This window comes from Patagioenas fasciata, chromosome 1 (assembly GCF_037038585.1).
Source record: "Patagioenas fasciata isolate bPatFas1 chromosome 1, bPatFas1.hap1, whole genome shotgun sequence".
In the NCBI taxonomy this organism is placed as follows: domain Eukaryota; kingdom Metazoa; phylum Chordata; class Aves; order Columbiformes; family Columbidae; genus Patagioenas; species Patagioenas fasciata.
This window is the reverse complement of record NC_092520.1, coordinates 140,312,514-140,339,244: the sequence shown is the minus strand read 5'-3', so window position 1 is coordinate 140,339,244 and position 26,731 is coordinate 140,312,514. Positions and strand designations below refer to the sequence as shown.

General features: G+C 35.8%; 1 protein-coding gene across 6 annotated transcripts in view; it reads right to left on the bottom strand.

The window, feature by feature from the left end:
* Nucleotides 1-1,908: 1,908 nt before the first annotated feature.
* The window catches only part of BMAL2 (basic helix-loop-helix ARNT like 2), a 37,923-nt gene continuing 13,100 nt past the window's right edge, over nucleotides 1,909-26,731 (bottom strand). For 4 of the 6 annotated variants that reach the window (XM_065845188.2, XM_071816189.1, XM_071816195.1 and 1 more), the window contains 13 exons: nucleotides 24,652-24,809; nucleotides 22,271-22,350; nucleotides 21,656-21,748; nucleotides 19,783-19,900; nucleotides 18,833-18,976; nucleotides 16,945-17,185; nucleotides 16,110-16,216; nucleotides 15,367-15,517; nucleotides 14,088-14,143; nucleotides 13,173-13,281; nucleotides 7,462-7,549; nucleotides 5,638-5,746; nucleotides 1,909-4,328 (listed from right to left, as the gene is read on the bottom strand). In XM_065845188.2, the coding sequence (XP_065701260.2) occupies nucleotides 4,192-4,328; nucleotides 5,638-5,746; nucleotides 7,462-7,549; nucleotides 13,173-13,281; nucleotides 14,088-14,143; nucleotides 15,367-15,517; nucleotides 16,110-16,216; nucleotides 16,945-17,185; nucleotides 18,833-18,976; nucleotides 19,783-19,900; nucleotides 21,656-21,748; nucleotides 22,271-22,350; nucleotides 24,652-24,809 (1,591 nt within the window). In that variant the 3' untranslated portion in view covers nucleotides 1,909-4,191. Of the gene's footprint in view, nucleotides 4,329-5,573; nucleotides 5,747-7,458; nucleotides 9,156-13,172; nucleotides 13,282-14,087; nucleotides 14,144-15,366; nucleotides 15,518-16,109; nucleotides 16,217-16,944; nucleotides 17,186-18,832; nucleotides 18,977-19,782; nucleotides 19,901-21,655; nucleotides 21,749-22,270; nucleotides 22,351-24,651; nucleotides 24,810-26,731 lie in introns of those variants that run through there. The other 2 variants (XM_071816191.1, XM_071816197.1) reach the window with 2 other exon arrangements.

Genomic DNA, 26,731 nt, shown 5'->3' with positions numbered 1-26,731 from the left:
AACTCTCAGGGCCAGGTGTTGTGTTTTTTTATTTTGTTTGGTTTGGTTTGGGATTTTTTGTTTTGTTTTAAAATTCCCCAATGTAGTAGTCTGGCATAGCTCGGCAGCAGTTCCACAGGCCCTGCACCAGTAAAACTGACTACTTGCAAAGACATGAGAATTTTTGACATGTCTCAGAAAGTCTGCCTTTTCATCACTGGCAAGATGTGAAGTTTCTGAAAGCAATTAAGCCAGGAACAACCCAGAAAATTTAGTCATGACAGCCATCTGTCACAATAAAGGGGAGCTGTCTCGATCAATCTTCTAGAAATGACGTACGCACAGAATGTGCTACAGCAGCAGCTGTATTTCACCAGCGCACTCACCACGCCACTTGCCTTTTTTCCTGGATCCTCAAATTCTGCTGCTCTGAAACATGATTTTACATCTTTTAACCTGCAAGAAGCTATAACCTAAAGTATCTTCTTGACCTCCATATTCACCCAGAACAAAATAATTCTCAACAGGGATGGAGAATAAAATTAACATATTCAGGGAAGTCCTAAGTGGCACAAAGATTTCCAGCTGATTATTACTTCCTGGAATTCCATGAGATTTTATGAATCTACATTACAGACGTCAAACCACAAAAACGAAGCAAAAGGCTAAGCGAAAAAGGCCAGAAGTCAGGGTCTGGGGAGAAGCGGCATCAGTTATGCAAGAATAAATTCTTCATTTCAGTTTGTATCATGAAAAGGAACATACTGCTGTGAGCAACCACTAAAAATACCTACTTCAGCCTTTTGTGCTTACGAGTAAAACAATTTTTCCAATACTCTAAAAAGCAAAAGATCCACAGAAAAGTCAAGAGCTTCAGTGCACCACAGGTAAGAAATATAGACTGAAGCTCTGCTTTAGACCCACACAATAGCACCATACTTGACTAATTACTCCAAGGGAATCCCAAGAAGCAATTACACCTGAAAGAGCACAGAAAAGATTCCACCCCTCTCCAACACGAACAGGAAATGCAAAAGTCAAGGTTTAATATATTGACATCTTCATGATTCATCACTGTGCGACACAATAGCATTCTGAAGCACTGTTTCAATCCACACGGCAGCCCAGGCCTTCCTGCAGTCTGCCTCTGCTCTAACTCAGGCTGGCCATGGCCAACTGTCCCCTTCACCCAGCCAGACCAAGTCCTCGTTTCAACAGCACCCAGGTGGTATCTGTCTCTACCACATTCTCATTCCTTGCTCCTAACTCTGAATTCTCTCATGTTTTCCTGTCAACACAGGAAACTGGTTTCCCAAATAAGCTGCGGCTGTAGCAGAACTCCTCCCCTGTAGAGAATTTCTTATCTTGAATTCCATTTCTGACCTCAGTAACAAATGAGTTGACCCATCTCCAAGTACAACCCTGATTACTAATCAGGCTTTTAAAAGCCTGTTGACACCTGCTTTATCACTTACCATGCCCACCTGCAACATGACTCTGTAAGAAACGTACCCATGTACTCTTAATGTTTAAACAGCCTCTTTCAGTACAGCCTACAGGCACTCTTCTTTCCAGAGACCACTCAATTAAGCTACAACATCAGTTTTTTTAGAACCTAGAAAATGCACGTTAGTGCATTACAAAGTTACCCTGGCTAGGGAATATCACTTTGCGCTACCAAAATCCGCATCGGTTCAACCTTCCCATTTACACTTTTAGGGAACGAGCCTGGGATCTAAAAGCATGAGAACTTTGTATTTAAATTCAGTATTAGGTAGAACTGTCAGACTAACAGCAGCACATCAAAATAACAATTTATGGACTTGATTTAACCACATCTGCTGACAACCTCCACCATGCCAAGAAAAAAACCTGTCCATGTCTAGAATTGCATTGTTATGTGAACAGAAATAAACATGTTACCTCAACTGTATTCAAAAATGTTTATTAATTTCATCATAAATGATGATAGTGACACTTTTTCTTGTAAGACTGCTTTAAGCCAAGTAAATTCACAAAGAGTAAAGGGAGAATCTAATAAATTAATTGAGAGCCACAATATTGATCATTGACTGTAAAAGACTCAAAGTTACATTTTTGGGTTTATTTTTTTAGGAAAATCCAAGAAGAATCAAAAAATAGTGGTTTGACTCTAGACAGTTACATAAATATTTTGAAATAATTAATATGCTCCTTCAATAACAACATCTGCACCATTTTCAAACTAATCCTGTTCAAAAAGAAACTATGTTGAGGAAAGTCTGTATAATTTTAAGATATGTATTTACTCATCTATCTGTGTTAGGTACAGTATTTCTTGTTTTACTTAGATTTTATTCCTAAAATAAAACAGAAAAAAATTGCACTTTGCAAGGGCAAAAACTGAAATTCTCAAATTTCATTTACACAAATAAAATTCTATCAATTCTTAGAGAGTACCTGTTTATTTTTTTCACTCTGCTCCATGATATTGTCCAAAATTCATTTTCTGTGAAGAAACAGGAAACTTTATTCTACTAAAGTTAGAGACAGTTAATTTTGGCCACATGTCTGTAAAAAAAATATGAATGCAGGAAATCACATGCAAGTTCAATTAAAAAAAAAAAAAAAAAATCAATCCAACAAGCCATTCTAGAAAACCTGGATGTCACCAAAAAATTCATCATTTGCAAAACGATTCATATCTATAAGATATAAAGCTGCTCTGTCAAAGCATAGGACATCAGTGCACGACAAAATTCTGCCTTCATTCAGGAAAGGGGAATTATCCAACAGTAGAAGCGTGACCTCTAGTGGATGCCACATCTATTTGTTCGTAACAAGATCTGAAACAGGCTGCCTGTTGCTCACCTTTATACTAAAATAAACGCCATAGTGCTTATGGTAGTACCTATGTTTAAATTTCTGTATTCAAAATATGCACATGTATCAAATACCTTCAAATGCTTTCATCACCTGAATTAAAAAACAAACAAGCAAACAAAAAAAAACCCAACAACAGAAAAACTATGCTTTTATGATATATAAGGAATGCAAAAAATTTGTCTAAACCTTTAATAGCAGAGATAAAAAGATCCACTCTATATACTATATTGTTCTAAAGTTCCAATACAACCTATTAAGTGCCATGTTCTTGAGTAATTTGTTGTAACTGGGATACAAATCTTGCAAAAGCTGTCCCCAAAAGGATCATCCTATATTTTGCATTCACTTACAGACAGCATTATATTACACAACCATTTGTAAAAGTCACAGATTCAAGCAATAGAAAATCACCCTAATCCCTCCAAAAACATAAAGACTATAAAAGATACTGTAGAATTTTAACATTTTTTTCACTAACAGACAGTGCTGGCCTCGCTCCGAAACCAAGACAATCTAGCCAAACTTCTCTAGTCAGTAAGTAACTTGCGACAAGACCAAAGTGCCTTATTACAGCTAAAGCATTACTTAGGTTCTATGCACTGCCTCTCTAATAATACAGTACAAATAATACAAAATAGTAATTAAGATTTTGTTGCTCTTCGCATATATCCTTATCATATTTGCATACTGGGGAAGTGACAGTTTTTCTCAGAATATTCTCTTCTGATTGTTATGGTGATCTAATTCAAATCTTTGCTCCCAGAACTGTAGGCTTTATATTCACTTTTGACTATAAAAATTGCACTTCTGAAAATGGCAAGGAATCACAAACTGCATCATTTGAGAATTAAAATACCTTATTCTACAACCGCGGTGTGCACAAATCATTATTTCAATTGAATTTAATAGTTACAAATATTCTCAAACCGTGTAAGTACAATAGGTTCTACAGAAAGTAAATAATCAATATTCTACCATCTGAAACACAATAATAAAATAATAAATAAATGTTTAAGTATTAAAACTAAGCAAAAATATTCCTGTACATTGTATGGTACCTTTTGTTTAAAGCTTCTTAGCAAAAATATAGTAATGTGTTTTAAGCACTCCAGTTACAGATGGTTCAATATTAAAATTTCAAGGTTTCCCCATCATGAAAAAAATATTGCATTTTTCCATAGGTGCAGCAGAAACTGTCTCTCTCTGAACAAGGCTTCAGCCTTTAAAAATATATAGACAGTAAGTATCAATTCAAATGAAACATCAAAAATTATAATACAGTACTGAGGATGTATGGTTGTTGTGCATTACGGATTTTACATTCCTTCTTATTTTGAAAAAGCAGAACTAGAGAGCCCACTGTATGTCACTGAGTTCGGCTGGATCCCCCAGCCCTCCATCAGCCTCCAAGTAATTCATAAGAGCCGTCATAGCAGTGTCATCATTTTCACATATTGCATCGAAGTCCAGCTGAGAATTGCCACCTATAAAATGATTAAAACATTAGCATATGCAGCACAAAACATGAAGAATATGGTAACTTTCAAAACATATTTGTTTTTAAACAGCACCTTCCTTTCAAGAAGAGGCAAACATTTACATGTAATTTTTGTTGTTGTTGTCTGTGGGTTTTTTGGGGTTTTTTGGTGGTGTTAATTATTTCTAAAAAAAATCAAATAACAGAAATAATGGCTGTCTGCAGACAGTTACATGGACATATATAATTTAAGGAGACATAAGTCTTCCCAATCCTTTGGACTACCTCCCACTGTCAGCTAATAAAACTTGTATCCAGGTAGTGCAGTTCATGTCACTGAAGTAGAACACTGCTTTATCCTTATGTCACTTCAGTGGGAAATGCAATCATGTACCTGGATTCTTACCTGAGGTACTATGCCAGATAAACTCCTGAAACTTTTCGGGTTACTACACATTAGCTCTAGAAATCAATAGTAAAATGCTTTAGCTTAAGTATCAATGCAAAATGTTTCCTTGCCTATCTTGGATAAAAGTTGAGTTTTTAATGTATTTTTTTTCAAGCCCTTATTTGAGGATCAGCTTTTTTTCCTTTTTTTTTTTTTTCTTTTCAATATAAATCCTCACAGCTAAACTGTGAGACAGCTCTAGATTATGAATAAAGAAATAAAGCTCTATTAACTCAAATAAAAGAGGAAGATGGAAGAGTTTCTAAGAGCTGAGATACAGGATAAGCATAAACGTTGCTTTTATAGCAATCTGCCTTTTATGTTAATAATGATACAATTGCATTCTCTTTTTACAGGGCCATCAAATCCAATATCCAGACAAACTGCTGGGTTAGAGTATTCTTGAAGGAGAAGAAAGAAAAGAGAAATTCTTTGTGAAACATTCTGACTACCCCTTGGTATTGACTATTCATAGCTCACAGTTAATAAAGAGATAAAGTGCTAAAAGGACAATAGTTCACAAATTACAACCAGTGCCCTTACACTGCATTGAAATACTTCTTATCTATCTCTCTTTTCTGGAGAGAGAACTAATAAGAACCTACTTAAAACTTGGCATGCAAGAATGCAATGGTAAACTTCTGTTGCAGGATATGATTTTTGTCATGAGATTCAATCACTGATCAAATTTTGCTGTTTGCCTTCCAGTGATAACACATCTGTTTTAAGAGTCCTCTCATCTATAGACAGACAAAACACTTTACAATTTATACATGGTTGTAAAGTGGTGTACTAAAAACCCACATCATTTATCAGAGATGTCTTCCCCTGCAGCTCCCAAAATATCCACAAGAGAAATAAATCTTACTGAGGAGAGGTTCATTATTGGGAAATTGAATAGCACCCTGGTTTTGTTCTGAAGTCTCTAGAACTTCTGTTTCTGAAGGACATAACTGAATCAACTCTTTATTTGGCACCTGAAAGAACAGGAGTAGTAAAAGGGACAGAATTAAATTCTAAATTTAGTCACAATTACTACATTACAGAAACATAATAAATTGCTGTCAGAGTATTTAGAACTAAATAGAGGAGATGAAAAACATGCATCAAAAGACAGATCTATTGCATTTTAAAAATAGTTCTTTTCAGAGGTTCACATCACACTAGATTTGGTTCAAATAACAGGTGTACTCACACATCCGTCAAAGATACTTCACAGTGATGGCATCTGCTTCATTCAATATTCAGCAAATAAAACCATCACAACAAATTGCACTGGTGTATACTTTGTATGTCTAATACCAAACCCACAAATTCCCAGTGACATCATGTTTGTCAATGTTTACACGTTCTAGCTAAAAGATAAAAAAAGACCCTCATACCTCCCATATGTATTAAACTATGTGAATTATAAATTTGTATCTTCTCTACTATTTTGCATCTTGTTACCATCATGATAAATATCTATGTAGTTTTAAATTACTTTTTGCACTTTGGAAAAATTTGGTTGGCAGCAATAGAGATGGAAGTCATCCTAGTCCAAACATATCAGGAAAAAAACCATCTTTTTGGCTTTTTCCCCGCTTTTGTTTCATGTAACACATATGGGCGATTTAGCAGGATAGACTTCTTGGGTTGCCTGACTTGCATATGTTCTACTAGAAAATTAATAAATTTGAAATGCTTTACAAAAGCTTTTTAGGGAAAAATGGGATACTAAAGCACAGAATAAAGAAACGCCTTGAAAGAATACAATGAAGTTATCCTTATGATGAGATGCTGCGTGATTTAGAGAGTTCAGCATATGTAAGTCAACCAACTCTTAGGGAGAAAGACCTGCAGTAAGGCAGAGAAGAACTGACCATAGAAAAGGGAGGATGCCAAAACAATTCCTAGTCCAGAATAGTATTGTTAGGTAATCAAAATTGCAGTGGAAATAAACTGCCTTTAAATGGAAAGAAATTTACATTCAAAGTAGTCCTGATGGAAAAGTAAATGTTTGTTCATACAGTGCACAATATACAACATACAATATAGTTAAGCAAAAAATATGGTAATTATTCCATAGCTATGGTCAATATCTATGATAGTCACACTCCCTGGTGTTACCAGCACTACTAGATTAGCAAAATAGCATATTCTACCAGTTTTTAGAAGACTACTAGAATATTTTCAAAGTAAAAATTGTAAACATTTCAAAACTGAGAACATACAGCATGGATTTTAAAAAGGGTCTTCAAGAACATCCAAAGTACAAGTGGGAGAAAACAAAAACTGACATTCTATTTAGGTTGTCAAACTGAACAGGTGACATTTTCACCCTCTGACAGTCATTTAGCAAAAGTTTTCTTGCAATTCCAAATCCAGAAAAGTCCTAATCACATGAATCACACTCATATTTAGCGTATTTGTAGAGCTTCAGCAGCAATACTAATAACTGTGTGGAGACTGCAGTTCCCTCAGCTTTGGAAGGTGTCCCTTAAGGCATGAACTGATGTGCCTGTAAATAAGCTTGGAACTTCTGCTGCTGTCACATCTCTCGAAAGACTTTCTTAGCTGCCAGGTAGTTGGCAATATCTTTCACATTCTCTCACAAAAACACAAGTCAAGGTAATTTGGTTCAAACATAGACTTTGAGCTATCTGACATTAACCATTTACTTTCAGATTTTTACAGGCAGTGACATACTCACATTACTGCAGTTTACAGTTAAAGCTGGAGAAGGTGACTTTCTCAAGAGTTGTGATGGACTTAACTCCCCAGATGGTGAAGAATGCAACCTAAAATTGTATATGTTTGGTTGATTTAGCAATTTACACTGATCATAAACTGAAAAATAGCCTATATGATGCAGAACCCACCAGACCTCCCCCAGTGATGAAGCACGAGCCAGCTAATCTGACAATGTTGTCTTAAATTCTCCCGCAGATTCTAAATTTTCCTGCTCCAACTTTCAAAAACGGAAAAAGCAGAAGAGATCAATAAAGGCCATGGGTCATAAATACTTGAGCACACTTTAATTTTTCTGTTGAATCACTGGCACTGACAGACCAAAGAGTAAGAAGTTTCAGAACTACACACACTGTGACAAACAGACACATTTCAAGTACAAACAGAATACAGATAACATCAGGAAGTTCTGCTAAATGGTGAAGGGAAAACATTACATCCTTCTAATGCTCCCTCTACTACTATTTCATTATACTTGTACTTTCATATTTCCATAAAATTCCAATGAAAGACTGCTGCTTTGTTACCAAAATTCTTTGAGATTCTAATCATTTTCCCTCACGAAACATGCCAGATATGAAACTAACAGTGAAAATGTTGTGCCAGGGCCATTTGGAGAGCTCACTCCTGTTTCCCCCTGCTCCTCCTGACTCCCAAAGAACAAGGCTACAGAAGAACCACGGCACTCTGGATGCTTGTTTCCATCACTTCCTCAGATTCGAAATGTCATAAGGGATTGGAGGAAAAACAGAAAATGAGTGAATAAACAGCCTATTTTAAATAAGAAGAGTTATTTGTGTGGAATATTTGTTAGTTCCCTACATTCCAGTATCCAATGCACTACTTGATAAGCAGTACTGCCATCTCTAAGAGTCGGGACAGAAACACCAGATCGAATAGATTTATAGCATTGCTTTAACCGAAATGACCATTCATCAGATGGTAATTATATTCAGATATGCTTTTAAAAAGAGCTGTAGGCATAGTCCCGAAGTTTTTAAAAAATCTTGGTGATATCTGATGCACAGCTTGAGAACCATCTGTGTCTTACTGATATTAAAAAAAATGCAGAGAACAGATTAAGGTAGTAAATGAGCTCATTCTATTTGATTGTCTTTGTAGTCACAAAGCTATGTGATGAAAAACAGCTGGTGTTAGTCTCTGTTGACCACTTTTGTCTAATTTTGATTACCTCAGTGTGTGCAAGATAGTAACTTGATTTCATACAAAGAAAAATTAAGAAATAGCATGAAGTTCTATTCTTTGGCTGGAAAAAAATCCAGCATTTTTCTCAGCAATGACTCTGGAAAATTGAACTACATCTGCATGCAACCCTGACATCTCCAGAAACAGTCAGTTCTTACAATGAGGCCTTCAGTGGCCAATTGTATTTGTAAGCGCCTCTAGTTTATTTTCCCCTAAGAGACAGCACTGTAGGATGAGTATGATGCCAGAGATCCCAGTTACACAGCGCAACTGCTCCCTTCCGTAGCTGGCTTCTTTCCAGAACTGCCCTTCCTTTGGACACAGAGTTTACTTCGTTCTGCACGATTTTGCTCTTAACCTTTTCTTTCACCTGCACAGCTACTTCTTGGGCTGTTAGTCTCAGCACAAGCTTATCTCTCAATTTCCAGGGTCCACGGACAACCAAGATCTCTGAAACAAACACACCTGTGTCAAGACTAGAATGGCTCAGATCACTCTGGCTAACAAAGCTGGCAAAACAGTCTTCCTTTCAAAATTTTCTGACATTCAGTCTATCAGTTGAGAAATAAGATGATTGTTCCCAAAGAAAACAACATAATGTTGCTTCATTTACTAAGCAGTGTTCAAGATGTGAACGTATAATTGAAAAACACTAAATTCAATCAATGACTTGAAGAATAAAACTACCTGATGCAGCTCCTTGGTGCGTGTGCTCACCACTGCCAGCACTTTCACAAATATTTGCCCTGGAAAAGTAGTTCTTTGAATTCAGAACTTGCAGTTTTTTATTTCTCCTAGCAGTCTCACTTTTTAAATCAGAAGCAAGTCTGAACTGTTACTGTGATCTTCCTGAAAAGATGTTTTGGTAAATCAAACAAACTGGCGTAAATATCCTGCTGCCTTGAACTGTTGCTCCATAAAGAAGACATGCTTTACTTATATGATGAACTCAAGACATCCACAAAATGAATCTCTGACAGATAGGGAAGTATGCATCATGAGCTTCAAGCTTATGACAGGTGGACAGACGGAAATAAAATTATGAAATTATGATAGTATTAACACTATGGAAGCTGAACTTTTTGATAAATAAGATCAATATCTGCAAGGCCTGTAGTGGATTTGTTCAGAATTGAGAAGGATATGAAATAATGAATATTCCTACGAAATATCCCTAAAGAGGCCTCGGTCATACCTGCCTCAGCTGTATAGCTGAATTCCATTTAAACAGACGGAAAAAACCACAAAAAAACACCCCAACAACCCACTGTTACAAAAAAAATTTCCCCCAACATGGGGAGCTAATTCACTACCATGATCTCTTCTCCAAATTCCACAATTCCGTATGTTGTAATGGATTCTTCTGTTTCCTAAGATTTAAACAGACAGACTTTGCTCTCTTGTGACCTGCTGAACTGTCACAGAACAGTAATGGTTTCGTTTGATCTTCATATAAAGGTCACAAAATTTCCCTCTATTGCTTAAGAAGATACTGCTCCTGAAACTGTTTGCCTCTGTAGCAATATGAAGAGAAAGAGCATTGCTTGTGGTTCCTAAAAACAAAAATATCAGAACTTTCAAGGGGTAGCTTTGAAGAAAACTTTCCCAGGAATGCAGTCATTCTTTCATCATCCAGTAAATTTATTATTTGTTCACTAAATAAACTGGTTTCCTTAAGCTGATGACACATAGGCTCACGTGAATGAGCATTTTCAGCAAAGGTCAGGTGATTTCAAGCAAGAACATCACATTGAGCTGAATAAAGCATCTAAAATGAGTGTCAAATCAAGCTCTTGGGTCGTGCCTGGATATTAACCATCAGAGATAAGAACTTCTGCCAACTTACTTCAGTCTTCAGAAAGATATAATACAAAGTGACTCTCCTTCCCTCTATAGGTGGTACTGATGAAAAGACTTTAACAATGGTATTACCAAAATACAACATCCCATCTTCACTCTGTCTTCACTGTTATCAATCCTTTGTTTGTTTTGTTTATTTGTTGTTGCCAGTCCTCTTCCTCCTCCTTGCTGGATAATCCCAGCAATCTGCCAACAGGCTGTGGGATGGATTTTGGTTTTTTGGAAGTGGCAATCTTTCATCTCATCACAACCAAAGAGTTTATTCTTTTATTCTTTTCATTGAAAATGAATGACTACCCATGCAATTTGACTATTCTAATAAAGGGATGCGACTTCATCATTGGAAGGTGACTCCAAAATACTGGAAATAGAATAAGAAACATCTGCTACTGTCACTCATCACGGCTTTTACTGTTTCGGAAAATTAAGTACTGTTTTCTGATGAAGAGACAGCTGAGAAGACAACCACAGTGCAAAAAGATAACGTGTAATCCTGGACTTCACCATAAATTTATGAAGCGGAAATCACACTTAACCAACCTCATAGCCTTCTGCAAGGAGGAGACCAGCTCAGTGAACGAAAAGATAGCATTAGGTATTACTTACATTGACTTCAGTAAAGCTTTTTGCACTGTTTCCCATAACACCCTCACAGACAAGCTGATGAGTCAGACTTACTGAAACAGCAGAAGCTGATTGTGCTATGGCATATCAACGTATGTATAGATTTGAGGACAAAAGGCTGGAGTGCAGCCCTTCAGAAAGAGGTCTGGGGTGTCCAGTTGATGGTAAACTCCGTGGGAGTCAACAGTGTGCCCTGGTTGCCTAAAGGGACAACAGTATCCTAGACTGCACTCAGTACAGTATAGCTAACCAGTCAAAAGGAGTGATTGTCCTGCTAGACTCAGCATTGGTGTGGCCTCACCTCAAGTACTGTGTGTGGTTTTGGGCTCCCCAGTATAAGAAGGATATAAAAATAAAAGAATACGTCCAAAGGAGGGAGATAAAGATGGCAAAAGGGCTAGAGGTTACGGCTTATGAGGAACAGCTCAGGATACTAGATTTGTTCAGCTTAGAAGAGAACAAGAGGTAACGTTCATTGTTGTCTACAACTTCCTTATGAAGGAGAGCAGAGAGGAAGGTTCTGATGTCTTCTCTCTGGTGTCCAGTGACAGAACGTGGGGAACGGCTTAAAGCTGTATCAGGGGATGGTACTAAGAAAAAGATCTTCACTGAGAGGATGGTCAAGCACTGGAACAAGCTCCCCAGAAGTGGTCATGACCTCAAGCCTGTCAGTGTTCAAGAAATGTTTGGACAACACTCTTAAATGTATGGGTTAACATTTAGGCTGCCCTGTGTCGAGTCAGGAGTTGGACTTGATGATTCTTATGGGTCCCTTCCAACTCAGGATATTCTACAATATGAAACTATTCCTTATATCTCTACCATTTTGCCAAAACTGGTGTACTTCTTCCTGGAAGATTTAATGTTATTACTTTTTTGGGTGCAGTTGCAAGTGCCAGTGGGAAGAACTACATGGGACTTAAGAACACACTGCTCTGCAGACATAAAAACTTTCTTGGCATTCCTTTACCTGGTACTGGAAAGATACGATCTAAAGTCTGAGAGATGGCTTCATTATCCAAAGCTAACACTTAGATAACTTGTCCTGTGCTGATGATAGTCCCATAATCCTAAATTTGACCTTAACAAAAACAGTTGGACCTTCTGGTGAAGCCTTAATTCCTGAGAGAGTTGTGACTGAATACAAACTTTCTGTGTGCATGTGCATCCCACAGTCCTGGAAATAGGCAGCTCAGATACTATTTAAAAAAAATGTTCCTAGACAACAAATGCTGATACAGTGCCAGCTGGCATGGAGTAATAACCTTGCCCTCTATAAGCAAGTCAGGCAACACTTGCGGGTGCACAACACAAAAAATACATAAAGATATCTTCACATTAAAATTATATTTCTTCCTTTCAAATTTCTTGGTTTTGCTGTGTACCTGCTAAAATTAGTTTTAAAATGGCCAATCCTTAATTAATGATTTGAATCTTGTATGGATTCCCATTTGGAATGATGCAGTGGGGTTTTTTTTTAATCTGTGTTTTGGTATTGGGAAAGAACAGTGCTATCACTGTAGCTTACATTCAGGATAATCCGGGAAGGGACAAAACAGGCTACAAAACTGTTCCACTGGGGACTGTTTCAACGGAACGTTCCCTAGCAGAGCAACATTACCAGAAAAATATGAACACTACTCATAGACAACTGTTTTTCCATTTCTGAATGGTTTATCTATCCATTTCAACATCATGTGAAGAAGCTGCATCACAGTAACACTATTGAAGTCATAGTTAGATAATACTTTCATTACAGAGGAAACTGCATGCTCAAAACAAAACTATTTGTCAACACCAGCGGTGTGTTCTGCCATGCATGGGACAAACATTAAACTGGTATCTCATAATGCCACTACTCAAACTAAGAATATTTTATACATGTAACACAATAAAAAAAGTTGAACAACCCCCACATAACCACATATGCCTCTTCTCCATCTTTACTTAAAAGCCTACTGTATGATGCTAAGCATTTATTACCTTTGCAATTCTAGTATTTCATTTGCAATTTCAGTTCCTATACTTCCAGCACCAAGAACTGTTCCAGACGACATTCCGGGTACATTTACTAAAGGTTGTTTTACAGCATCTACAGTTAAAAACCAAAACAAAACACAAACTTGTAGCAGTTTCATTATGCAGCAAGGAACAATCACCTCAAAGATTCATTTTAAAGCCGTTTTTGTTCTGTATTTCTTTATATTCAGAAATGAGGTTCCTAAAAACACTAACTCCTGCGGGAGGGTGTTGTTAAGTCTCATTTGAAATATAAAGATAAGTGAATAATATATTTGCGAAAATTACTGATCTCCAGGAAGGAAATTAGATTTAATCATTACCACCTCCAGTCTCCTTCACAGGCAGCGCAAAACAGATGAGGAAAAAACCCTTGGATTTTGCACAAGCTGAAATCAATTATTAAAAAAGAACAATTTCAAAAGCAAAAATTAAAAATCTTATCGTAAAATCATAAAACAGCACGCAGAAATCAGAATCTATGCATAGCATAAAAATATTAACAAAACATGTAGCAAAATCACTATCACTCTATATTCTAGAGGCCAACAGAGTACAATTGCATTTCTTCAGAAAACCAGGTAAAATATGAAGAGGATCTGTGACAGAAGCATAACATCTTATCAACAAAATCCTATCTATAGTAGAAGCTGCTAGAAGGAAAAGATATGCCATAAGCCTTTCTGGTGACAGTGATGTGAATGATCTGAATCAGGATGCTGTAACTAGAAATTGTCACCAGAATTAGCTTTAAAAAAATTATTCCTTCCTTGCACAACAACCTAGAATAAAAAAAAAAATCCCTGAATTGAACAAATCTAAAATTGGAATGATTGATCAGGAGGTGCATCTATGATAACTGTAAGAAGCGACACTTGCCTTCTGCAGGCTGGGAGCCGTAGGGGACCTGTTCTTCAGCTGACTCGTTATGACCTCTGAGATTTAAATAAATTTTAAAAAATGAAAACAAAACCAAAACAAACAAACAAAAAAATCAGCAAGATTTTCAAGGGCAAAACCCACTGTATTTATGTTTAATTTCCATAACACTTTACACAGAGTAAAAACTTAACATCCTCAAAATAGTAAGAACATGAGATATTCCTCACTTTTCAATGTTCAATACTGTTGTTTCTAAAGCACTGTGTGAAATATTAATTTCCACTTATTCCCCAAATAAAGAAGAAAGCTCAATATAGCTGTCTGTGTTCCATGACAAGAGAACAAGGCTGCAATTTTTACTCCTAGAAGGGAGACCAGTTAACCAGAAACAACTGCTACAAGGACAGGTCAGAGGTTACCTTCTGACAGCAGCTGCTACCTGCCTTCCCGCCTGTAGACAGCTGCCCGTGCCCAGATCTCCATGGCAAGAAAAAGCAGCCTTTGGCTGTTAGGCAGCATAAACTGTCTTAACTGCTCTTCTCTCTCTTCTTCAGGAACAAAATGGGCAAAATAGGTGGGTGATGTTGACTTCAGACATGAACCAGCTACAGAATGGGTAGGGTAAAAGGCCCCTTTCACAACTTGGTTTAATGGAAATAAAACCCCCTCTCTATTCTGCTCTCAAAACCCCAGTCAATGGCAAAGATCTTCACTGTCATTGGAATAATCCAAATTATAGCTCCAGAGAATGAAAAAGAATTAAACATACACATTTACTGTCTCACAGAGTCCTCCCTTTCAATCGATTAGAAGAGTATCTTTTTGCCCTGCCTTCCATTTCTATGATCTATCAATTATGCTTCTCCACATTCTGACACATGGTAGGTAGGGGAGCACTTAAAATTAGGTCAACTGACACATTCAGTTTAGTAAAGCTCAGAAGGAAAGGCAGAATTAACTTGACATTCCCATTTATTCATATAGACTTTTCTTAAAAGATCCTTCCTTTCTTCCTTTAACAAGAAACTCTTTCATATCATTTTTTTTCCACTAAGAAACAGGACAGTTTTCAGAGTTAAATTCACAAATTAGGCCTGAAATAAAAATAACTGGTAAATGCAAAAAACCCCACATTCTTCCAGGTTACTCAAGCACTTTTTGTGCAGTGTCGATTTTTTCTAGTCTTGTTCTGCTTCTTAAATAGGTTGCTTTCTGTTAAAGCTAACTGTAATTAGGACAAAAAAGAACATAGGGATTCATATAATGAATTACTTACAATACCACAGTGTTGTTTGATACAATGTACTCCAGCTCTTTGGTCCATGGATTCACGAAACTAAACCACTGACTCTTTAAAGTAACAAAAGTCCCATCTTTTGCTCTAAATTTGTAGGAATTTGTAAATACTTTTTCTTTATTCTGCAACACTAGATAAGAAACAAAAGTTGTAATCACAACATTTATACTTAGAATGATAAAGTTAAAAAAAAAAAATCTGTTTTATAGCATCGTAAAACCAAAATGTTTTTGATGGCCAGAAATACAAATTAAATGCTAGAACAACTGACAGGATAGGACCCCTACTAAAATCAAAATACAGTTTAGCAATGTTATTAATCTTAAATTAAAGCCCAAGTACTAAGTTTCTGCAAACTGCTATTAGGGATACTCCCAACTTGGTGAACTTCCATAATCAGTGTCTTTAATTACATGATTAGGCATCTCTGCTCTTCAGGACTCCTTCCTTGTTCTTAGAAAGAATTGATGCAGGCAGTTGAAAGAAGCATTAACATTCTTCCCTGGTAATTAAAGCACTGCACTAAGATCCAAGACAAGAGAAGTTTCTCCCTGGTTTTGTTGCAAGCATTATGCAGGCATATGTTAATGCAGATATAGAAAAGGACAATGCTAAGACTGTTTAGTTATATTAATTCTCAGCTCAGATTTTAAAATTTGTACTGTTTTCATAAATCAGTTACATGTAGTAGTACGTAGCCTGGGAGGACAATTATTTTGTACCTTCTTTATGTTTTTCAGCTAGATGATTGTGATCATCTTGATGGCAGTACTCGTAACAAGAAGTTCCTAGAAGTTCTTGTGGCAGATACCCTAAAATTGCTGTTGCACTGTTAGAAATAAAAACATGAACTACAGTGGGTGTAAACAATTGCAAAGCTTGTTTTCTTCAGTATCAGATAAAGTAGAAAACTAATATTTAAATAAATAGATGCTTATTTTCATGTCTGGGAAAGAGATATAGCATTAGTATCGCTCCAAACAACAAAAAATATTCACTGCAAATTATCCATTTGCAGTGAATGGTAATTCAAAGACAAAATAACAGTGTTTAAACATGCAAACCACATGTACACACAACATACTGACGATCATCAGGGTCTTCCCATTAGCCAGTCAGGGCACTGGTCACACATAATGAGTCATTAAAAAAATTTAGTAGTTGAACTTCGCTCTGCCACTTTAAGGAATAGATTTAAACTTAACTTTTAGATGAAAGACAAGACGACTGAAAGCAATAAAAAAGGTTCCAGTGATAATAATAAAATTCAATATGCAAAGTGGTAACTCAGTCTACCCAACAAATAAAAGTCTGTTTTAGAAAGTTCAGAAAAAAAGAACTTAGTTTTCACTTCTAATGAAATAATTTAGTACTTCATTCAGATTTCTGTATTTGTTCGAAATAGTACGATTTTAAGCATTAATAATTTATGAACTGCTTCCTGTATACAGCACCTAGAAATTCTACCCTGCTTGAGAAATTACAGTTCTGACAGAAAGAATTAGAAAACATAACTAGTGGTGTCATTTTCTCTTCATTAAAGAACAAAATGCTTACCGCTGATCTACATAAACAAATTTTCCATCCATGGTAAATCGTGTAACAAATTCTGTTGCTTTGACTTTTATCTCTCCACTCTTTTGTGGAACAATGTAAGGATGTAACCTCCCAATTGCAACAAGACAGTTAAAGTTACTACTGTCCTTTTCTACGTCATTTTCCTCTTCTACTCCCACCTCATTAGGAGGCCAGTTCTTCATATAACCCGTACAGTGAATGGTACAGTATTTTCTGTGATCTAATAAAAAGAAGTGAAATAAAAAGCAGTTATGGTTCAAAAAGTAAACTGATTTTTTTTTTATTGTGTTCACCATGAGACTGGCAACTATATCTTATGCTCACCTACAACAACTGTACAAGGCTACAGATAATTTTACAGAATATTTTTTAGTTAATTTTGTACTAAAGTTTGGCTTGCCTGGAGAGAGTGCTTCTAATGCTATGTAAGATTTAGGAAGATAAGTTATAGGTATTGGCAGTTTAAACTCAGAAAAAAAAAAAATGTAAACCAACAACCTGGTAACCCACAAACCACTTTATATGGTTTCACGTGGATTGTATCCTAAAATAAACCAGAGAGGCACTCTGTAGCTTCCAAATGAATTTACCTTCTGTGAACATGATGATCTTAACGTACACCTACTGCAATTGCTAAAAGAATCAGCCAAGATGATCAACTCAAAACAACTCAGCTTATTTTCTATTTATCTTAGGCTTCTGAATTCCTCAACTTTCTGGGGACACAAATATTTTTAAAGTCTTACACTACAACACAGTCATTCATTTTTATGGCTGGTAGACTCTCTGCTGCCTAAATAACGTGCAAACACCCTCATACATAGAGTTGACATCATGTGCCTTACAGTAACTATCTATCAAAAAATCACCAAAGTATTCGGGACTTATGCTTTACATAGATTTGACTGCATTAACCCTCTGAACTATGGAAAACATGTATCAACTTGGTAAAATGAAAAATGGAGTTATCCTACTGTAACTTTGTTGCAGTTTCTCAGATTGCCAAGGTCCCTTCCCTCAATGCTGCTCTCCCGAGAAACATTTATACAAGTTAAATTCTTATCTCACCAAGTTAGTTGGCACATCAAGGGAGACTGCATTCTAGTTACTTACAATGAAAGACCTATTTTTAAATTGACTATTGTATGGCATATCTCAACAACAACAGGTTACACTGAAAAACAAAAGTAAGAGGATTTTTTCAGGGTCAAACAATTTCAGCACATCTTTGCAAAAATCAATACTAAGGTACTAAACAAAGGCTGGAAATTACATTTAAAAAATATCCATTCACTGAAAACGTGACAAGAGTATACTGCTGCACAGGCACACAAAATATGGACTAAATTACAAGTACTGGAAAAAAATGAATGGAATTACACTAATAACTTTACTATTAAAAGCAAGGAAAAAAATCCTACTTTTTAAGTACACAAAACACAAAGTAAATCAGAAAAAATAAGGTTTACTTGCGCTTTTTCTTTTGCCTTCAAAACAGTAGATTTGGCAGGTCTTATTCACACAGTTATCTTCAAGACATACATTATTTGGTTTAATTCTCCTTATCTGCTCCAGTGCTTCCAAAAATTTCCCTGGAACTTCTAAAATCTGACTACAATGGACCACACCCTTCTAAACAGTCACTGTAACTCAGGTTACTCCCCCCCTCTTTTCCAGGAGTGAATCGGGAGGAGAAAGAGTGCGATTAGATTGCTTTTCAAAATGTGTCTCCAGTACATAGTTACACTTCTCTACAGCTACTTCGTCAAGGCAGTGATAACTACAAGGGTCACACTAGTGATTCGGAACTCAAATACGCCAAGTTTCAGGACATAGAGCCCCCACTTCATCTACACTGTTTGAATACCTTTCTTCTTTGGGTTAGGCAAACACTCCTTTTCTTCTTTGACTGCAGTTCTACAACATTTTATGCGACAGAAGAAGGAACGTCGAGCACCGGAATTCAGTCGAGCTGGTCCAGCTTGAAAATCTGTGTGTACTTGCAAGCCGGCTTACAAAAATTGAGTAAAGTAGTTAAAGCAAACAAAATCCATCAATACCAAACTTCAGAATACAAAGCCTTTTCTTAATTTTAGCTTCCAGTACATTCTCTTTACTATTTAGTTGCCTAAATTTTGTCCTTACAATTAAAAACTAAGACTCTAAGTACTTAAGTGGGGCAAAGAAAACATGACTGTCACACAGATTCCAAAATTAAAAGGAACTACCAAACTGTTTTAAACTCTTCGTGATATTTTGAATGGTATTTTAATAAATACGTTTTATAAACTTTCAACTTCTACTTGTCACAAAGAACTGCAAAGATGCATATAGAAGCCAGCTATAAACTAGTGATTAGCTGCACAGTACGTAACATTTTCCATATTAGAAATAACTGCAAACAGTTGGTTAAATTAGGATTGACACTTAGCATTTTCAGAGAAGACAGTGATTCTTGATATTGAAGTATTTTATCCAATGTTCGACTACATCAGGTCTTTTGTATTGACAAGACCTAGCAAATACAAGAAAAAAAAGTAGTATGCCTGGTAGGAAGAAGATCAGACTACATCTTGGTAAATGTCTAACAATGCAAACTTCAGTCATTCTTATTATCTAAAATCAAGTCTTTTCTGGGCTAGATTTTAAATCTTAAGCGTATTCGAAGCAGCAGATTAGCATTCAAATATGTTTGGTTCATATAAATTGTACCTCAAGTTTGTACATCCACGCACATACAAAGACATAAATATGTCCTGCATAATAACTAATTTTCTTATCTTCAAAAAAATCTGAGAACATTCAAATATTACTTACTTTTCCCATCTACGAGCTTCTCCTTAAGAGAGACATCTGAAGAAGAAAGTTGCTCCTTAACTTTTGCAACATCTTTGGGATGCAAATAATCAAACAAACTTTGTCCAATTAAACTGGCCTATTTAAAAACAAACAAACAAAAAGCCAAAACAAAAAAGAAACAAGAACCACATCATTTTAGAACAGGACCCCGCACATATTACTTATTTCAGAAAAACAACTTTCTACACCATCTAAAAAATGAATACCACAGTTAATCTAAACATCAATATTTTGATCCACATTTAACTTGACATTGTTTAACATTACTTTTATAAAACCAAGGTAGTGGTAGGGAATAGAGAACCTCTCTAACAGTAGTAAAAACATAATTTGTTGCTTTCCCTTTGAAAAATAGCAATTTAATTGGATATAGAGTGATATTGGCAGGAATCTGTCCAGCTGGGATCCATTCAGCTGCTGACTCTGCTAATCCAAAGTAACTGGTCTGCCACACTCCTCTAAGGTAGCACTACTTTTGAAATCAGAAGGAATTCTCACAGAATTGGGCTAGTTTTGTTCCTTTCATTGCTTACCTTCACCACAGGAGGTCAAATCGATGGGTAGAAAGGAGCTGTGTTGACAAGCAGTACTCTAGATTCAAATTGCAACTCATTTTGGACCAACGACACTTGGTATGTGATCACTGCATACATAAAGGGGAGCACTTTTCCAATAAGCCAGAGTCCAAAATGGGTTTAATGAAAATCTGCTAAGACAGCAGGATAAACATGCAGCCTCTCTCATTCGCCCAGTCCCCATCTAACCCTAATGCAAAGGGAAAATGCTGAGTGCCACTGAGAAAGGATAACAGCAGCCTTGTCAAAATACATAGGTGTAACAAACAGATTAGGCTGCAGGATGGGATTCATAACCTGGAATAATTCCCAAATAAGCTAATTAATTCATAGGCTAAGTCAGTTGTGTTTACTGAACCTCTTTGGCTGGAAGTAGGTATGTCTAATGTGAAATACTCCAAAAGATACTTTTTAGTCCTTGAGTAAATTCAGTGTAGAAGTTTAAAAATTAATCTGCTTTATGCTTGTTCCCATGTTTCCTTTCACTTTTAAAAAATGATGTCATTTTATAAAAGAAAAAACCAGTCCAGATTAGTTACCCTTTCGTTTTAAGGAAAATGAATGTAGCACAAAATGTTTCAAAGTTACAGAAGTAGACAGATGGAAGCACTAGCTGTTTTAGCCTCTGTTTTTGGAACAGAAGTCATAGATCCACGAACAAGTTGTCACGCCTTGATTACTTGTGGTAATTGTCTGTGATGTTAAATGTCAACTAATAGAGGGTACTTTATTTTTCTTATTTCTCTTATTCTACAGGCTAAGCTAACTCACGCTATCTCAGTCTCCTTCTACATGACTATATACATGGATAGTAATTGTGCCTGAGATGTGATGTAATGCATCTGAGCAGAAAGGCATTACCAAGGAAAGCTTTAATTAACTTCCACTGCTGAACTACCAGTTTTTCTTGGCCTAAAAAAAACAAACCCAAATCACCTCACCATTTAAAAGAAAATCTCATGCAGATAGAAATCAGGATATCTTCAAATTATCCCTTCGCTTCGGACTAGCAGTTTTCTTAAAGATGATGAATTGAAATTTGGTGCTATTACTCAGGTCAGAAACACTGACTGTACTTGCAAATATTTTGTTCCAGGATATTCAGCTGTACTCTGAAGGAAGCTAAATCAAAGAAATTCCAAGAAATGATACACAAGGCTTTTTTTTTTTAGTAATGAATAATAAAATGTAAAAGTCCAAAAATTTCTAAGATAAATGCAAGTTAAAAGCAAACCGAGAAACTCAATTATAATCACCTGATCATAATTAAGTATTTTGCAAACTGATTCTGAGACAAACAGAATTTTTCCTCTTTTGCATCCGACCACAAATAGGAATCCATCTGCAGCCTGAAAATATAAAGATACTGTCTTTAAAAACATACAGTTAAAATATACAATGAATACTGATGACTACAAGTGAAGCACACTTTTAAATCTGATTTTTAAAATCAAATAAGTTATAAATCACACCAAAAAGCAATTTGGATTGCAAGGACCAAATCAGACCTTTAGCAACAGACTGCTAACTTTTCTTAAACACAGCTTTGGGAAAAGAGGCAGCCAGCTGCAAACTTTAATATCAACATAAAAAAATTTATATATTAAATACACAGATTGTATACAGACTTCTTATCCCTTCATGGGCTGCTGTCTGCAATGCTCTCAAATAATCTTCCGTATCTCTTTATGAAAAACCATGCATAGTGTAAAAGCCTGCATAGCACACAGAGTTTATAAACCAGTACTTATCAAGTATATCAAAGAGTATGCTTGAAGAACAACATGGGGAAAAAAGCACCTTCTAACTGAAAACTCAAGTTAGTGGCAAGCTTTAATAAGAACATAATTTAACTGTTTCCTTCCACCTACCCTAAGGATTAACTGTCGGAGCTCATCATCCTTTAGAAAGGAAGGTTTATATCGGACTTCTGTATAGGAGCTAGTGGAACCTGGAAAACAGATTATTTGCAGACATAAAGTCAAAAGCTACACTTTGAATTTACTTTTAAGACAGTTCTACAGACTTTGTATTTTATATATTTTCTTCGCAACCACAACAAGAGATATTTTTTTTTTATTCTAAAAATATTTAAAATAAAAAACATCAGAAACATATGCTGGTAAAGAATATGGGCACACAACCAGATTTTTCTTGCCTCTTATTTAGCATAAAACAAGAAAATGTCTGTTCAGATGTCTTTAATGTACTGCTAGAGAAATGGTAATATAAGAACTGAATTTTCTAGAAACATTTTATAGGCCTATTTCAAAATCCTTAACATTTGCTGAATCTGAGTAATTCCAATGTCATCAATAGTTTTCTGGCATGAATAATGCTTCATTAGTACTATATATCCAGCAATCAAAAAACCCACTCTACTGTAGCTAAATTGGATCTCTCATTAAATGTAGTAAGTCTGACTCACTACATTTACTGGTCTAGCACCCATGGCAGGTACTCTAACATAATTCTGAGCCATTACAAGCATTTCCACAACTTTGTCAAGATATTTTTTTGAGGTAAATAGCAGTTGAATTTTCCAGCAAATTTCAGCATTCACTATCATTTCATATAGTATCTTGAATTTTCTTAAAGCATTTGCTTTAAAGATAATATTATAACTGTGCTGGATGGACTCAAGTTTTCATATCTTATTGCTGAAATATAAATATTTGAGCTGAAGATTTCTTGTAAATTCTTGTTTAAACTGCAAGTACAATTACTGCCCTGCTAATTTGTCATATTATTTCTTTATGGAAAATTCTCAGCCTGCTTGGGTAAATGGGCCTCTAGAAATCCCTTCCAACCTAGATTATTCTATGATTCTATTACTGTCATGTTAGTAGCACGATTTGTTTCCTATGCCACTTTGACTTAAGCCTAATGAGGTTCTTATTAAGATATGTTTATTCATTATCCATTTTTTTGCAATGAAGATAGTCTTCGATCTTTGCTTACCATTGAGCACATTATCATTCTGAAACAATGCTGTCAAAAAACCTGAAATCCTCCGTGTTGCTGATAGACTATGAGATACGCAACTTGTATTCGGATATAATTTTTTCAGGGAGGAAAATAAAATCCCCAAATGTAGCAACAGCAAAACGCGAGGAAAGAAAATATCCTGGTTTGATTCCAACACTAAAACATTCACTGAGATCCATGACTTCTTTAACTTTGCTAGCTGAGGATATAAACTTTTGATAGCTCTTTTCTTGGTACTCTCTAACATTTCACAGCGTTTAAGACTTTAATGTAGTCTAAGTCATCAATTATTCTGTCCAAGTATTTTTTGTCTTGTAGCTTCCATTTCGTCTACTGTTCTTGTAGGTAAAAAAATAAGTTTGAAAGATTATTACATCCAGATGTAATTTTTTGTTTAGTTTTACGCAACTGGTTTTAGTTTTATGAAGTTACACTGTAAAAGACTTAACCTATCACTGAAGTAAGTTGTCTGTGCTCCCTAGCAGTGCAACTACTTATATCAGTTTCTTTAGGTAAGCATTAACAGTTTCCCATTGTTGAGAAGACTTCTATAGTAATCTCACACTGGATAAACAACTGATCAGGAGTATCTGATATCATATAAATGACTTTGCCTTCAACTTAAAGCCTTCTCAAAACTTAGTTTTGGTTGTTCTTTGTTTGTGCTCTGTTTTGATATTTTGGTTTTGCTTGGGTTTGTTTTTCCATGATATTTTAAGTTTCAAAGTCAATAGATAAACAGATAAAAAAAACCCAGATAAAATTCCAGTACAGAGAGGAAGGGTTCATGGCAATTACAAACACAGGAATAACAAACAGGCGTATGAAGACCATTCGCTTCTCTACTAACAATTGTAGCTGTTGGCATCGTACAACACCACAGGTATTACTGTTACAGAAAGTATGATGAAAGTGGAGAGATCACAGAACACATGTTTAATTTGGGGGTTGGAAAATAATCAAAGACAGACTTGCTTGATCACTGTAGTTTTTAAAAAGAATCAAGAAGCGACTCGTTTGCAAGGCATACCCTTAGCAGACAAAACCATCAGACTGAAGGGTGGCTTTTTTCTGTTATATTAGGCAAAAGGAAGAAATGAAGCCTGGAAGCTACAGAACCACATAATTTTAAATTAAGAACAGATTCAGAACTGAATTCAGCAAGGATACATAGATTACCTTTGATTTATTTAACATCAAAAAAGATACACAGTGTAAGTCCTGATAGAACAAGGACTTCCAGGATTAGTTGCCTAAAACCCACCTTTTAAGGATTTTAAGTGTTGCACAGCCATCCGTAACACCGTAAGCTTGTCTAGCTTTCTTGTCATGGGATTGCACTGAGGTATCATAGCAGACAATTCCTCTATCAAATTATTCATTTTGTCTCTTCTTCGTTTCTCTGTTTGACTGTGAGCCTCTCTAAAAAGAAAAGATATTTTAAGAATGATCTAGAACACATGATTTCCCCCAGAATATTAATCAATTCAATTTTGGGAAGAGAACATATCACAAGAGACACCACTGCAATAAAGCAGTTTTTCATACACTACTTGTATTTGACAATTGCATTCATTTGAACAAAGCAGAAATGACGATAGTAATGATGTGAAATATTAAGGGGAAAAAATACCTCAAGCAATGACTTAATTATGTATCAGGAACAAGACGCTATGAAGACTTATAAAGTTAAATTCTTCTTGTGACCCTTGGAGTCCAAGTGAACACCTTGACATCCTACTGTATACCAGACAACTGTTGATGTCATTAGTAATCACTGGAAAACATTTCCACTCCCTGACCGAATGTCCACCTGGCCTGTGTAACTAAAATGGAGTATTCATTCTGCTACTTTAAAAAACAAACAAACAAAAATCCACCACAAAACAAAACAAAACCAAAGAATGCTCTAAGAACTTGCTAAAGTGCCTCTGAAGTCTGTTTTATGCAAACTCAGAACAATCTGAGATAAGCAATGTCTTCTTGTTATCTCATTACCTTAAAAATTACTCAGATTAATGACAGACACAAACACAACGATTTATTCATAGCACAGCACAAGCAACAGATAGGACATTTATACGTGATTATAAGCAAAGTAGAGGAAACTGAAAGAAAAAGCTATGTCTCATCTCATTTCGCCAGAGGTATTTTAGAAAGCTTTCCACTTCATTCACCTGATAAGGTGGTAGAAAGGGTTTCAGCCTCTGTGTATACCTTGTGCCTCAGGTTTCATCTCTTGGTAAGCCTCTGCCCAATAAATCAGCCACAGAAAGAGAGCTTCTCAGACAGTTTTCATCAGAAAACCTCTTCTAAGGCACATGACAGTGCACAAGAGAAATATATTTATATCTTAGGTTACTTTCTCTTTAATTCTTTCTAGTGGAGTATGTTAGCTTTTCTAGCTGACCTGCTCCCCTCTAACATCCTCTAGCAGATGAAAAAAAGTTTAATTCATTCTATTCCCTTCTTACCCAGAAGACAAGCTAGTCAATTAAAATGAAGATTATTTTCCTTCCTGATTGAGACCAGACAAAGTGATAGTTAACCAAACTGAGGGACAACATGTTTTGGTTAACTGATCTCCAAAACTCTTCCTGTTAGGTATACTGTAACAGAAAGCATTGAAGGTAATGAACTTAACTATGCCTGACCTGCTGAGAAGGAACAAAGTATAGTTGTAAAGACCTAGTCTTTTATTCTTCTTGTTATTTTTCCCCAAAATAAATCCCCCTCCACACAAACAATTCTGGGTCATTATCCAATCAATTTGCTTTTCCCTGTATGAAGCCTTTTAAATTTAATTTTACCAGTTATTCTCAGCTCTAGAAGTTCACCCAACTTCTCCTTTGTCTCAGGTAGTAACAAACAAGTCATATATTGCATATGCTCCCTGAACTGTGAACCTCAGGAAGACAAATACAAACATTTGGGGAAAAAGAACAATATTCCACATCTCTAAGAGCCAATAAGAAGTTACAGAGACCTGACTAAGTGGATGTAGAAATTCAGATGATGACTAGATGAATCAAAAAGTCTGCTGTTAAATTCCCTGGTTACAAAAGGAAAGGGAGAAAAGCAAGTTCTCCAATAAACTTGTGAAAAATATTGGAGGGAGAGGACTGTTAAGCAAAGCTTCAGATGTCTTCTAATTATTTTTTCCTTCAACTAATGAATCAAAACTGAAGGAAAAAAAATTAACAATACAAGATGAAAGTTATTAGAGCAACATACAAAACAGAATCTTGTATAGAAACCGGGGATACTCAGTAACTAAAAATTAATTTTGGAGTTGAACAAAAAACCCTGTAAATATATTTTGGAACACTTCCATTTCTTCCATT